The sequence below is a fragment of the Octopus sinensis genome, linkage group LG14 (assembly GCF_006345805.1).
Source record: "Octopus sinensis linkage group LG14, ASM634580v1, whole genome shotgun sequence".
In the NCBI taxonomy this organism is placed as follows: domain Eukaryota; kingdom Metazoa; phylum Mollusca; class Cephalopoda; order Octopoda; family Octopodidae; genus Octopus; species Octopus sinensis.
The window spans coordinates 57410447-57427292 of record NC_043010.1 but is presented as its reverse complement, the minus strand read 5'-3'; the positions used below and the strand labels follow the sequence as shown (position 1 = coordinate 57427292).

The 16846-nt window shown below is 38.2% G+C and overlaps 1 protein-coding gene across 8 annotated transcripts in view; it reads left to right on the top strand.

The window, feature by feature from the left end:
* The window catches only part of LOC115218763 (protocadherin alpha-7), a 237418-nt gene extending 222439 nt beyond the window's left edge, over positions 1 to 14979 (top strand). For all 8 annotated transcript variants that reach the window (XM_029788690.2, XM_036509065.1, XM_036509064.1 and 5 more), the window contains one exon: positions 14635 to 14979. In XM_029788690.2, the coding sequence (XP_029644550.2) occupies positions 14635 to 14717 (83 nt within the window). In that variant the 3' untranslated portion in view covers positions 14718 to 14979. The remainder of the gene's footprint in view (positions 1 to 14634) is intronic.
* The last annotated feature ends 1867 nt before the right edge of the window (positions 14980 to 16846 follow it).

Below are 16846 nucleotides of genomic sequence, written 5' to 3'. Positions count from 1 at the left end.
GTGTGTGTGTGTGTGTGTGTGTGTGTGTGTGTAGGTGTGTATAAGTATATCTTTATCTATCTATCTATCTATCTATTTATCTATCTAGCTATATATATATGTATATATATGTGTGTGTGTGTGTGTGTGTGTGTGTGTGTGTGTGTGTATAGGTGCAGGAGTGGTTGTGTGGTAAGTAGCTTCCTTACCAACCACATGGTTCTGGGTTCAGTCCCACAGCGTGGAACCTTGGGCAAGTGTCTTCTACTATAGCCTCAGACCGACCAAAGCCTTGTGAGTGGATTTGGTAGATGGAAACTGGAAGAAGCCTGGTTGTATATATATATATATAGGTAGATAGATAGATAGATAGATAGAAAGATAGATAGATAGATAGATAGATAGATAGATAGATAGATAGATAGATAGATAGATAAAGATAGTTATGGCCGGTCCATAAAGCGCTCAGCTTTACAACATAGTAAAGCAAAGCACTTTATAGACATGAAGCCCAGGTAACCCCATAGACCAGCCATGTCTATCTTTCTCTAAATACTCTTCTGCTCTGCAACTCAGAGCCTGCTCCTCTTTTGGATCTAGACTCCACTGATGATATATATATACATATATATATATATATATATATATATATATATATATATATATATATATATATAGGTGCAGGTATAAATAACCATTTAATTTCTATCTGCCCAATGTCACTGCTGCCAATACTTTGAAGGTGATCCAAGGGGCCAGGGATCCCTCTAAGCTGTCCATTTGTGACCCTCCACACATCTTTTACAGTCAGGAAAGTTCAGTGAGTGCATTATGTGTGTTTTCCTTGTTAGGCTGGGGGTTAGGTGTGAGCTGCGAGGAAAAGAGCAGAGAACCCTCACTAAATACAACTGTAATAGTTTTTATTTCGCTGGAGATGTTCTGGCTTTCTGGCATTTACCGTTTAAAGAAAAACAGAGTGAGCGAATGTATCGCCAGGAGGTACCTACATTGAGAGAGGCATCTTGACATCCCGTGTAGGGCGTGGAAGGAATGAAAGGGAGCTAGCTATGGGCAGTTGGTGAGCTGACTGCCCAAAAGAGCAAGTGTCCTGTAGAGTCGGGCACTTATATGCCCTTCACAACTTCTGTTAAGGCTGTTGTGTTTTGCACATGTGTTGTGGTTGCCCGCTTCGTCCTTTCTGGGCCTTTTATGTTTAGCCCTGAGATAATCCAGGCACGACGGGTACATTATATGTTGTGTCGACACCCCCAGTCAATGAAGTAGACTATCCCAATACAGAGATATAGAGGGAGAAGTCTAGACATCGAGGGGAAGAGTAGAGAACAGTTGAGTAGCAGTGAGAGTAGAGGAGTAGAACTCATCCGAACGTGTTACATAACACTATAAAAGTTTCCAAGATGGAATGGGATGTTTTCTAATTAGAAAGACATTTGAGAAATTCTTACCCACATGGATGTGCAAACGGTTTATAAAGATGATATTTGGACACAGGAACATTTCCATGCACAGGCACAATAAAAGAAAGTCAAGGAAACATTAGCTGAGGGTCTGGTAGAAGAGACTTGCTTAAGATGATACGCAGCGGGGAACCAAACCTGGGAATCTAAGATGGTAAAGTAATCTTCTTGGACAACTTGGCCATGACACATGGAGATATATAAACACACGTAGATTACACAGCCATACACAGGATGTAGCTATGGTGATACACATACATATTATATAAAAAAAAATATATAGGAGAGAGAGAGAGAGAGAGAGAGAGAGAGAGAGAGAGAGTGAGAAAAGTAGAGAGATACTTACAATGATATGAACATACATGACACAGGCACGTAGAGACACATATGAACAGACATATATGTTTATATATATATATATATATATATATATATATGTATGTATGTATACAGATACACACATGCACACACACACACACGTTAAGACTCATGCACACTCAAAGAGACATACAAAGAGACATTTACACATACAGACATACACATACACTCACACACACACAGATGTATCTATACACGCATATAAAGATATATGGGCATACAAATGGAAACACAAAGAGCAAACCACACACACACACACACACAAAAGCTAAACATCTCATTACGGTTATACACACACACACACATCTACACACATTTGTGCACACATTCAAAGACACACACACGCATACCCATACAAAGCTAGAGATTTCATTTTGGTTAAACACACAAATCTTTTCTCACCCCCACACCCAAGGTCAGCTGTAGAAGAGATGAGAGAGAGAGAGAGAGAGAGAGAGAGAGAGAAAGAGAGATGAGTGTGTGTGTGTGTGTTGATGTGGTTTGTTAGTTTAACTATTCTGTAGGGATTCCCTTATTCTGTCATAGAATTTCCTTGATCAAACAACAACCACATTCCATTCTCTTGATAATTTATATCAGACATTGTCATATAACCACCACCACCACCAACACCAACACCAACACCACCACCAACAACACCAACACCAACACCACCACCAACAACACCAACAACAACTCCACAAACAACAACAACAACAGAAACAGCAACACCGCCACAGAGTTTACACTTTTCTTCTCTTTTTTTTTATAAATCTTCTCTTTTATTTCATTCTTCTTCTTCTTCTTCTTCTTCTTCCTCCTCCTCCTCCTCCTCTCCTCCTGTAGTAGTAGTAGTGGTGGTGGTGGTGGTGGTAGTAGTAGTAGTAGTAGTAGTAGCAGCAGCAGCAGCAGCATATTATGTTTTCTGCTGTTTACTTCTTCTTTGATGGTGATAATAATCGGCGGCGGCGGTGGTGGTGGTGGTGGTGGTGGTGGTGGTGGTGGTGGTGGTGGTGGCGGTGGTGGTGGTGGTGGTAGCGGCGGCAGTGGCGGTGGTGGTGGTGGTGGACGGTGGTGGTGGTGGTGGTGGCGGTGGTGGTGGTGGCGGTGGTGGTGGTGGCGGTGGTGGTGGCGGTGGCGTGGTGGTGTTGGAAGTGATGGTGGTGGTGTATGTTTGTCCAATGGTTTAAATTATTTCATTTGGTTGAACAAACTGTTTGTATTTGAAATTAGATTTAAGAATGTTGTTGTTGTCATCGTCGATGTTGTTTAGCTGTTGTTGTTGTTGTTGACGTTCAGCTGTTGTGCTATTGACAGCATTTCACTAATGAAGTGTATGCAATTAAAATCCTTTTCTGTGCCACGGACGGGGTACGTCTTATGCACCGATAGCGTGCGTGTGTGTGTGTGTTGTGTGTGTGTGTGTGGTCCATATGTGTGTGTGTGTGTGTGTCCATGTGTGTGTGTGTGTGTGCACACTAGTACAGAACTTCACGCATATACCTAAATATACATTTACACACCTGAACACTTATATAAATACAATCCCTCACGCATCTTCTCAGGATCCCTACATATTCTACAGAATACATACACACACATGCATATATATGTTAACACATATATACACACATCATCATCATCATCATCATATCCCCTTTTCCACAATTCCATGGATCAGACAGAATTTGTTGAGGCAGGTCTTCTACAGCTGGATGCTCTTCCTGTCACCGACCTGCACCAGTTCCCCTACCTCATTACCCCCCCCCTCTCATCATCACAATACTTCATTACTCACTGATTCTTCAAGTGATCTCCCTTCAGGAGACGAACCACCCTGTGTTCGAATCCTACTGAACCCACATCTACTGCCCTTGGTCAACCGATTTCCTTCTACACAGTATTTCATCTTAAATCCTTCTCATTAATTACTTAGTGTCGCTATCTGCATGAAAAAGAAAAATATTGCTAAATTAGTGTCAACACATTCAATGGGAACAACATGAAAAATCTAATTTCGAATTATTATGTGGAAATGGTAACATTGGATTAAATAGTAAAACATCTTCCATCATTTATCATGAGGCTTTGGTCTCAGACAACTACAGTGAAAAATTGGTCAGTGATCGGTGAATCATCTCCATGGATTATCTTTGACCATCTCCATGGATTATCTTTGACCATCTCCATGGATTATCTTTGACCATCTCCAATTTTTCCTGCAGAGACTACACTCTTCTGCATCATATATCAGGATCTGGGGCTTCCATGTTTTATGGCCATTTCTCTTATCTTGATGGATGCAAGTGTGTACATCCGCATACAAAAGAAAAACTACACTGCCTCACGGTATGGTTGTGTAAACACAAGTAATAGTCCATGGATTTTGGGTAGCTGAGCATTGTACATGGTCACTGGGGTGTGTTTGTGGGGTATGAACAGAATCCTTGACTTATCACAGACCCTTATTATCACAAACCAATCCATAATCACGGTTTGAGTGTAACAAGGGTCACTATTGACAGTAACAAGTCTTCATGAATTGTTTTAATTATAGAGCAATCAAGGGCAATAACTTCAGCTATGTTTCAAAATTATTAGACCTCATCAGAAGAACAAACACTATTTTGAGTATGCTACTTTCTGAAACTTAATCACTACTACAGCTACTAATTCCTCTTAGTAGTCGTAGTAGTGGTGAGAGAATCACAACTATAAGACCTCCTCAGTAGACCGTAATAAGAAGGAAAACATGTTTCAAGTTGTCTCCCTTGCTTTCAAAAAATGTTTCAAGTAATGTTTGTCATTGAGATAATGTTGTCTTTTCCTCTCCATGTGATTATTTGTAATTAGTAGGTTAATCAACCGAACATGAATTAATAGACATGAAAGTATGAAATATTCAGGGAGGATAACATTAATCTCTCCTCTACATAATTACCAGCCGCTGCTTATTGTGATCACCTGTGGAGGGAGCCTTTTGAATAACAAAGACCAGCTGACATTATGTTTAACATTAAGAGTTTGGGACCCACTTAGTTTTATAACAATGGCTATTTGATGGTATTAGCTTCCTCTGTATTAAATTTTCTCTTTCTAAATCATTATGTCTCCCTGCCAGCTGCGATACTCAGAACAGCGTCTCCCACGGATCTAAAAAGTTTATTAAATCCTTTTTTATTCATAAATGGTTTTCTCCAAACATTTGACCTTCGAAACTACTCAACTGAACACTAATCCAATGAGCATTACTCAGACACCCACCCATGGCCATCCTAGCAGAAAGTTCTAAGATGGCTCTGGGCTGAGACAAGCTTCCAACACAGATGAAATTATAAATTTCACAATCACACATGTTGACTGTTTAAACTTTAAAATGATTAACCTTCAAAATAAACCATGAAAATAGGAAAGGCTTGTGTGGTCTTCCTTCGCAGTCCTGAAGACCACAACCAAACGAAAACAAACAACAAACTCAAGCGAACTTGCTGTGTCTTGGCATTGTCTGTATTCTTTGACTGTGTTTTATAAGCGAACACACCAAATCAATGAGAGATTTCTATGAGACACAGCTGTAAGTGCCATCATCACATTGTTGGGCTTTCAGATGGCTTTAATTCAATTTCCTGATTTTTATTCAACCATTCAGAAAAGTGAAGCTGATGCTAATTGCTTATCACAGACAACCTAGCTGTAGTGGTGGCCGAGTGACAGTGGCAAGGATGGAGAGGAGAGAGGGAAGGAGGGGGAAGGAAGAGGAGAGCAGAGGAGGAGATGTCCCCCCCCTTAAGTGGATCAGCTGGCTTTCTATAGAAAATGACTGAAACATCTTGGTTTATCGAGTGTTTCCCGTTTATCGTTGGAACTTCTGTGTGATCAATGAACCTGCTAGAAAGAGCAGCCATAGCACTCTGTCTTAAAAGTGGACAGAGTCATTAGACAATGTCAAACCAAGATATATTATGGCTAAATAATTGACAGGATGGTCATGGCCAGAACACTTTTCATCAATGGTTTGCAGTTTGAAAATTGATCCTGGGATGAAAACAACTTATCAGGAATCTGAAATTGATGGTAGCCATTAACACCACCACCACCACTACCATCATCACTACCATCACCACTACCACCATTTCCATCATCATCATCACCACCATCACCATCATTATAGTCATCACTACCACCCTCTTCATGATCACCACCACCACCATCATCATCATCATCATCACCATCACAATTATGATTTTGATATGTTTTTCCATTCTGGCATTATTTGGATAGGAATTATGGCAATAAAGTTTTACAGATGGTGACCCTTCTTCGTGCTGGCCCTTTCCGCCACCCTTGACAACACAGAGGGATCAAAATGTTCCTATTCTAAAAACAGGAACACACAAAATACAACTATATTGTTTTTTATTTAACTCTGACCCCAGAAACACCCTTTGGGGTGTTGGTGAGGTGTGATTTCTCTGATCCACCTCAATCTACCCCTGGTATTTCTTTAATCTACCCTGCAAGATGTGAAGACAAACAAGACTTGAGTGGGATTTCACTCCATTACATAAAGAGACACAATTAAAAATATGTTCAGTGAGGCAGTGTGTCCCTTTCTCTCACCACAGAATTACTTTGAGGCAAGAACTAATAGACTCATTCTAATTAGAAAGTCCCCAAATCAATGTCCAAGTTGTAATTTGGACAAACACATTTGATTGTTTGACTTGAGGCCTCTCCTAAACTTCCCTGCTACCTCAGAGATAGTGTGTGTGTGTGAGGATAACAAGGGTTGTTTAGCCTTGCAGATTACAAAGCAACCCCATTAGTGCTGGTGCCATGCAAAGAAAGCACCCAGTCTGCTCTGAATTGTGATAATGCGGCTGACATTGGGAAATGGTGTGTCCTTGGTCACCTGCCCCCATCTCACTAGATCTTCCTGAACCATTCAACATGCTTGCATAGAAAGGGGACATAAAATGATGATGATGATGACGATGATGATGATATTATAGAAGTAGTAATTTCCAAGAGGCAACAAAAATATAATCTTAAGTATTCATGAGCCTTGAAGACATTAATATAAAAACTGCCAACAGTGTGTGGCATAAGGAAAACTACATTATATATGGCTGCCCCCTCGTTATCGAGTATGGCCATTGCATGAAGCTTAACTGTTACTGGTGCTGTGATCAAATGTGACTTTTTAGCCCAGCTAAAGATCTACAATGTCTTGTACAAAATTGGCAACTAAGACCTTTACTGGTAATAGCCGGCTGTAGTTGTAACTGGACTTCATGTATCTTTGCATGTCGTTTAAGTCCTTCTGCCAAATTACACTCTCTTCCACATGCCCGACAGATATGATTAGTATGGTGTGTTACACCACCACCAGTGGCCAGGTTGTCACTCATCTGTCTCGTTTTATGACTACGAAGATGACTCATGAGTCCAGCTTTACTGAGGCAGGGTCTTGCACAGACATTGCATGTCAGCATCAAAGGAAGACCCTTCCCATCTGGAAGTGTAATAGCGATGCCCTTCCTGACATCCCTCCTTACTTTCTCATGTGCAACTCGAGATTTCTCAAATGTGGCTGTCCCCTCATGCACAATCCTTCTCAACCTGCTACGATCAATAGCTATGCCTTCCCATGTATGTATATATATATATATATATCATATAAATTATATATGCAGTTATATTATACAAAATTAAACACAGCAGACACAACCATGAGAATTAATGAGTGAGGGTTGCAATGGCTGTGTTGGTATGCCTCTAAGTGTTCATTGTATGCCATGGACTTTCCTGTCATAAACAACAGGTGGGGCCTTCTTCTTGCTGTACAGAAGATCTGTTTATTGCAGTCAAATGTTTGCTCCTCTCTGCAGAAGTTCATTCCTTCCAACAGATCTGTGAAGTGCCTCTAAAGGTGCCCAATGTGCCACCCATCACATGGCAAAAGAATCACAGATCAACAAGAAATAAAGACTTTTGCTCTCTCTATATATATTATTCTTTTAATCTTTTACTTGTTTCTGTCATTTGACTGTGGCCATGCTGGAGCACTGCCTTTAGTTGAACAAATCAACACTAGGACTTATTCTTTGTAAGCCTAGTACTTATTCTATCAGTCTCTTTTACTAAACCACTAAGTTATGGGGATATAAACACACCAACATCGGTTGTCAAGCAATGGTGGTGGGGAAAACAGACACACAAACATATACATACACACACACACACACACACACACACACACACACACACACACACACACACACACACATATATATACGACCGGCTTCTTTCAGTTTCTATCTACCAAATTCACTTACAAGGCTATAGTAGAAGACACTTGCCCAAGGTTCCACACAGTGGGACTGAACTTGGAACCATGTGGTTTGTAAGCAAGCTTCTTACCTCACATCCACACCTGCGTCTATAATATATATTTCTTCTTTCACATGTTGAGGTCAGTAGACTGTGGCCATGCTAGAGCATCACTTTGAAGAATTTTAGTTGAATGAATCAACCCCCGTTTTATCTTCAAATCTGGTACTTATTCCATCAGTCTCGTTTGTTGTACTGCACAGTTACAAGGACAAAAATACATGAACCCCAGTCAATAAGTATGTATGTATAGAGAGGCATGCATAAGGGAGAGAATTTTTTGCGTAAATGGTGGTGTATCACATCCAATACAGATATGTTTGTAGACATGTATAGGGCCTTGCATGACTAATACATACACACACACACACACACACACACAAATTTTCTTTTACTCTTAGGATAATGTTCCTTTGGAAACACTACTAAAGATTCCATAGATGAACCCTTATCAAATAGACGCTCCTAATGTGACCATTTCGTCAGTTTTTGTTTCCGTTTTAGGGTATTAACAAAAAGAAAATCCAACAAATTTACTGATATTTCAATAAATTAAGCAAATTAATTCTTCCTCCCAATAATAAACAACTTGTAAAAATCAAGAAATACTCGGAGTAACTGCACGAACAGACCCCAGTTAAGCATCTTTAGAATTAGAAAACCCCCCAGCCCCTTCCAAACGGAATAAATACTAGAAATACGTCAAAATATTATCATCCACGATTTGAGGGAGATTTTGCTGTCATTTCTAGCCGATGGAGTAACCACATAGATGCCCACTTTCTCCCTCCTTTGGGTGTCCGTCTCTGTGGTCAGTGGTGTTGCCAAAGAATCTCCCGATTTGCCATTCCAGGCCTTTCGAGCATTTTAGCGTGTAGGAGAGTATGAGTTGCCTCCCTTACACCGTTGACCAGAAACAACGGATTTGCCGTGATTCAGAGTAATTGATGGCTGAGTTGATGAAGAGGACGATGATCGGAGGCCGTCGATGCCTGCCGGTTCTTCACAATAATGGGGAGATTACACCTCTCAGCCGCAGGGTTTTAGAATAGAAACAAATCGTTTCTATTTCATTTCTACACCAAACAATTAAGTGAGAATTTCAGGAGGGAAAATATTACCAAGAATGGGACAAAGAGAATGGGGTCTGTGTCATACGCACGCTTATACACACACACACACACACACAAACACACATACACATGTTTTTGTGTTAGTTTTTGTGTTATGCATATATATATTATTATTTACATTATTTACATTTGACGGATATTTGTCCTCATCTAGTTTATTGTTTACACAACGTTTCGGCTGATGTACCCTCCAGCCTTAATCAGGTGTCTTGGGGAAATTGCAAACCTGGGTTCCCATTCCTAAGGTATTTTTCAATGTTGTTGTTGTTGTTATTCAGGTTACTGCTGAGAATCGAACTCGGAATCTTGGGGTTAGTAGCCTGTACTCTTAACCACTACACCATATGCAATTATTGAGTGAATTTTAGGGCTTATAAATCTAATATTCTCCTATCCTTCCTTAATATCGGTTCCCATATGCTATTCATATCTGCACTCACTTTGCTTAAGAGGTTGTTGTGTCCTAACATATGTGCTGCTTCTTTTAGTTTTCATATTTTCCAGTGGAGTTCTCTGTCTATTAATTTAACTTCATCCCACAGGTGGGGAGGTGGTCTCCATTTTTCCATACATGATCAGCTATACCCGATTTATCAATATCTCCCTGTGTCACAACTTTGCGATGTTCCTCTACCATTATTTTGAGGGGACGGCATGTTTCGCCCTTGTATAACCTACTGCAGCTGCATGGGATGGAGTACACGCAGTTCTTAATCATATTCTCTTCTATTGGTGGTTTTATTTGAAGGAGATATTTTCAAAGTGTTGTATTAATTTTGAATACCTTAGGAATGAGAACCCAAGTTCGAAATTTCCCAAGAAAACCTGATGAAGGCTGGAGGATATATCAGCCGAAACGTTGTGTTTACAACAAACAAGATGTACATAATTCTTCATCTCTTAAATATAGAACTATATATATATATATGCATATATAGACACACATGTGTACGTAGATATGTATATATGTATATAGCTATGCATATATCTGTACAGGATATCTCAAAAACATAAACAAACATGAAATACGAAGATAAAAAAGGGAAACGAATGGAAAACAAAATAAGTAACATAACATAAAAAAAAAACGACCCTTGGCTGTCCTTCTACTTCTTATTTTGAACACACACACACACACACACACACACACACACACACACACACACACACACATACACATATACACACACTCATGTGCCTGTCTGTGCATGTGTGACAGAGTATGAGAGGCAGTGGTTTGCTGCTGTGGAGAAGAAGCATGATGATTAGCTCAAGTAGAAAGAGAGAAAAGCAATAATGGTGAGGATGTGTTGGGACATAGCTCCAGGTATAAGAAGGCAAAGACAGAATAGAGACAGAGAATGAGTAAAGATGGACCCGGGTGGAGATGGGGTGGATGGTAGAAATGGAAGAGATCTTGGCAGAATATCTGGAACTCTCTCCAGTTATAGCTTTCTTTTTTGGTTCTGGGTTCAAATTCAATGGGGTTTTACTTTGCATTTCTCTCTTAACTGGCAAGAATCCTTAACTGGCATCAGCTGAACCCAGTGTTCCTCTCCAGATGTTCTGCCAGTCTCAGAAAGCATCAGCAATATTCTCTGACTGAATCAGAGAAAATAACTTTGTGTTGTTTAGTGACATCCCTTTGGTGCCACGAAATGTTGAGTTCAGGGGTCACTGAAATGAATATCATTCAAATACAGAAATCAGTTACATTAACCATAGAGTGCCCCTATCCACATTTGTGTCTGTCTCCACTATTGTTATTATTATTATTATTATTATTATTATTATTATTATTGATTTTAAATCTTTTTTTGCTACTAAGGCAGAACTGTTAGCACACTGAGGAAGATACTTGGTGGTATTTCGTCTGTCTTTTCATTCTGAGTTCAAATTCCACCAAGGCTCATTTTGTTTGCCATCTTTTTGAGGTCAATAAGATAAGTACCAGGGGAGTACTGGGGATCAATGTACTCAACTAGTCTCCTCCCCTAGACTTGCTGGCCTTGTGCCAAAATTTGAAACTATTATTACCTCCACCTTAACGAAGGCGTTGGTATTGTTTTCAGTCATGTTTGTTTGTTTGTTTGTCCATGGACAAGATATCTCCAGAACTGAAGGATAGATTCGGATAAAACTTTCAGGGATGTTTGGCCTCATAACTGTCATGAACTGATTAGATTTTGGGATAGATCCGATACCAGACAAGGATTCGGGATTATTTTTCCTGTTTTTTTAACTTAATTTTTGAGAGCGATCAGGTTCATTTTTTAGCATTCTCGTTTGTGAGAAGAGTCGAGTTTATTTCAGATATTCCCATTTTAAAAATCCTCTCTGTCTAATCATTGAGAGGACACTGGTGCTGCCTTGGTGGAGGTTTGTGCTCTCTGAGTGATCTTGTTATATAATGAATTTAGAATCATTCCAGCATTCCATTACTTTTCTCAAAGCTGTAGTCCTCTATGTTACTGGATCAATTTCCCTTTTCACCTGAGTCAATTACAAACTTATAACACACCTGTAATTAATCATATCACATCTCCCACAATACTTTATATCATGTCAAGATCAGAAATCATTATTATGAACTTTGTTGTGTGAGCTGAAAACTGTGCCTTTGAATTTCATTATGTCACAATCCTAAGAAACGAATCCCCTTCATCCAAGTTTAAACAATCCTTAAATTTAATTGCCATCTAAATTTTAACCAGATATGATACCATCCCCATAATAATTAAACTGTTTGTATAACTAATTAGGAAGACATGAAACAGTTAATGTTATGTTTCCTTATACATCACAACTCCATAGTTCCTCTATGTAGCACCAGAGTGTTGCAAAGTAGTAAGGAAAGCAAAACCATGTAAATTTTTAGCACAAATGCCAGAAATATTCTGAACGTCTGTGCTGTAAAATAGGCCATATTTTTTGATATGGGTTGGTATAAGCAAGGGACGCAACTCCAAATAGGATTCTATCTTCTAAATCGTTCCTCACTTGGCTGTGCTTTCTGGTGGATTGTGGCCAGCGGTGTTACAGACTCATCCACCTTAATGAGTAAGAGATGCTCAAACGATCTTGTGAGGATTTTTAAACCACAACCCATGGCTTAGAGACACCTGAGAGACACCAGTTACAGTTTGACATAAAGGGATACAACTCTGGGCACTTTTACATCAATTTATTTATGCACAAGTAAATAATGCTCTCTCTCTCTCTCTCTCTCTCTCTCACACACACACACACACACATTTACACATACATAAAAATATATTTGCATGTGTGTGTGTGTGTGTTGTAAAAGTGTTGTTAGCTGGCTTCTCTGCCCTGTAGTTTTGTATGTGTATAAAGGTTTGTTTTGCATTGCTATAGTAACCAATTGGCCGCATGAAATTTGGATATGTTATTATAAATATGTTGTGTGTATTTCTTAATTAAAAAGAAAATAACAAATTTTCTTCATCCTCAAACTCCCAAGGATTCTTTCTGCAGCTTCAATGGAAATTTGGATGTCTTGGGTGTGATATAGCTGTATTTTGATGGAAGAAGCATTAGCATGGAGGTGTGATTGCCTGATGGTATTTCCGATGGAGAATTCATTGTGTTTGTTTTATACACCATGTAGGACTGCATACATGTATTTTTATTTCTGATCATGCAGTCGTGCAGTGTACATGAGGTGTACAGAGTCTACACTTGTTTTTTGTTAGGACTCTCTTCAGGATGGATTCAGAGTCTGCGTGTCCTGTGTTCAATCTCCCCCAAAAGGATTGCATGGCAAATTGTAGCAATTACTTTTTTTCCATTAAAATGTAGCAGTTTCAAAAAACAACATTATCCTTGGATGTGTGGGTTTATTGGGTGGTCTGGCAATGTCCTTCAGTTTAGTGAAAGAGCATGGATGGCCAGCCTCCATCAGGACTTTTCTGGATTGTATGGTGGTAGTGTTTTTGTTTCCTTGCCTATGCATCCTGTGAGTCTCATTCCTAATGTAGGCCATCTTAGTTCTGTTGGGCAGGGATGAATTATAATGCTCCAATAGGCCCCTGCATGTTGCTTTTCTGTGTGTGTGTGTGTGTGTGTGGTGTGTGTGTGTGTAGATTATATACATGTTTGCTTGTATCCATGCCTCTGTGTGTGTGTGTTACATTGGAATTGAAGAATATGTATAGATCAAAATGGAGAGATCCTGTCATGATGGAATGGCAGAAAAGGTGTGGAGTGGAAGTGGGCAGAATGTGTCCTTGAAATCACAAATCAGTTGTGATTTTCTTTATTAATCCAGTTACCATATGTTGGCCAGTGGTCAATAGAATTCATTTCTATTAGAGTCAATTATATTTGTCCAGTATAACTAACCATAGTTGAATGCTTTAACGAAGTGATGTTTAAACCAACAACAGAGTTTCAATGTTGCCACTTGATCCACTGGACACAGGCATATCTCTCTCAAACCATTTGCTACTGCTGAAAAAGGAAAACACATAGCATGATGTAATCCTAGATACACTCAGCCTGCTGAACAGATGGGATACTTATGACTGGGATATCATTGACCAAAGCCCCACTAGATTAGGGTCACTTGATAAACCCCTCACCCTGAACATCACTAATTCTTAGAGAGGACAATTGTTCCTTTTGTGGTCCATTTTTGGCAACATGACATCCTATTTTATCAAGATGCCCCACTCAAGCTCTGACAAAATATATTTGGAGACACGATAATAAAGTAAATCTGTTCACCATAGACACCTCACTCTCCAGCTTTAGCTACTTCAACAAAATACCCTCAGGCACTCCTTTAATCTTTTTCCTGCTTAACAAAACGATACAGTGATAGCACTGTGGCTCTTCCACACCCAAACAGGTCACATGCTATCTTACATGTTGTATTTTCAACATAACAATACCAAATGGCTGTAACGATGGGCAGAAGCGGGCTGAGAAACTAACAAAATTACACTGGTCTGGTGACTAAATTAATAATAATTCTGGTAATTGCAGGAACATTTATCAATCAGTTTATAATTAATACAAGTGGACTAAGATCAATCACATCTGAAAAGACTTTGACAAGTTATGAGAGACATTGAATCATTCCAGAACATTCAAATAATGCTAGTATTGGTAAATATTATTGCTGCATCTTAACACCATCATTTCTGAACATTCTGTGTTCTTCTTATATGTGTCTTTAAAATGAATCTAATTCTTTTCTTCTGTATTGCCTCCAAGACCCATCATAACAACCATTCTCTGTTTCTTTACAGCACTCTATGATTTCAAACGCCCCACACCAGGTTCCGGTGATAAGAAGCAACATCAAGACTCATATATGAAACCCTTCTTGTGATAATTGCACATTTCACGTACTTTGTGGAGTACAACAGTGACTGACCAGTGGAGTACACTATGACTGGTCAGTGGAGTACACTAGCACTGGTTTGTGGAGTACACCAGGACTAATGGTCAGTGAGATTCACAGACTGCAATCAATCAATCAAATTTGTGCTTACACACACCAATGTTTTGTACATATACTTACATCTATACACTGTAATACATACAAAGATACACACACACACACACACACACACACACACACACACACACACACACACGAATACTCACATATGCACAATCCTTCTCTCTCTCTCTGAGAAAGAGAGGCATTATATATATATATATATATATATAAATATTTATATATATACACACACACACACACATATATATATACATAGATACATACATATTCAGCTCTTGTCCATGCAAATCATTTCTCAACAAAATAAAAGTATATAATATGTACACACACACACACATACACATACACATACATTCATACACACATACATACATACACATATATATGCATATGCACATATATACATGCATACATGCATATACATACATATATATATATATACACATATATATATATATTCATATATATATAGATATACATGTACATATGTATGTATGCATATATATAAACAATATTGAAATATAATCATTCACTTCTTGTTTATAAATGGTTATAAAGTGGCTGCCTATCAATGCATACATACATATACATATGTATATTCATACATATATACATATATATATATAGGTATATATGTATATTTATATTTATGTTATATATATATATACATATATATAATGACATATATATACATATGTGGGTATATATGTGTATGCATATATTTGTAGCTTATGTATATATATATACACACACACATACACACACACGCACACATGCACACAAAAGACATGTTGGATAACCTACATTTATATCCTGCTACCAATATTCGTTGTTCCTTACCTGGATGGCAGCCAGGGGTTTCCATTGTGTATCCATCAAGAATCTAAGTGGGTAGATCTGTTTGTGCAATCATATTTTGTGTAGAATCAATGAAACCAAAAGCTACGTTGTCAGCCCATTAAACACTTCTAAATATTATTATTGGGTTTGTCTCTCTTCAACAAATCACCAAAACTTAAACACTCTTATTTTTGTTTTGTGGGTTCTTTTTTATTTATTTGTCTTTGTTTTTTTTTCCTCCTGAATTCTTCATTTGCTCTTTTCTGCTGCTGCTGCTGCTGCTACTGCTTCTCCTGATATTGTACATTTACTTGCATTTCTTCATCATTTTAACGACTCTTTCTACCAATTCTTAATCTCCCATTTCAATCTGACTTTCATTTCTTTTTACAAATGTTTTTCTCCACCAACCCTCCACCCCCGCCTCACCCCCTTCTTATTATAGAATTAATCTAGAAAATTGTTTTTACCTTCTCAAATGATTTAATGTCAGCTAAATTTGTCAATATTAAACATTTTTAATCATTAACTCATCAATGTCTGACGCAAAAAATAAGAATCAAAAATTATTTGAAATAAAATTTTAAAAAAAACACAAAGCTAAAGAGGAGGTACACAGCTCTGAGACTTAACAATGTTTTATCACAAATTATTTGGGTTCGTGGACATATTGTTTGAAATATGATCGAATTATTTTGATCAAAATGGAAACATGAACAAATCTTAAGAAAAGACAGCCTCTCTTTCATTCAAACATGTCAGCTGTGTTAAAACTTTCATCAAGAACTACCTCCATTTACTAAAGAGTGCACAACTTTCCCAACAGAAAAAGAAAAACAGTTTTTTTAATGACTATTAAAACACCAATTTAAACAGTAATTCTTTTTTTTTTTCCCATGCATTTTGTCCCATCTCCTGTAATATAAGACAGAAATTTTAAATTGAAACAAAATTTTACTTGTTATACTATTTATATATAATAAAATCTGTCAAAAATTTTCTGATTACTTGCGAATAATGTTTCTGATTAATATTTTAATTTATTTTCTTTTTCGAAATTTACTGTCTGCTAGAGTTAATGAGGTATTGTACACAAACTAGAGCACTTGAGAACAATGCTTGGTTCCTCGTTCGTTAGATAAGCAGACATGGAT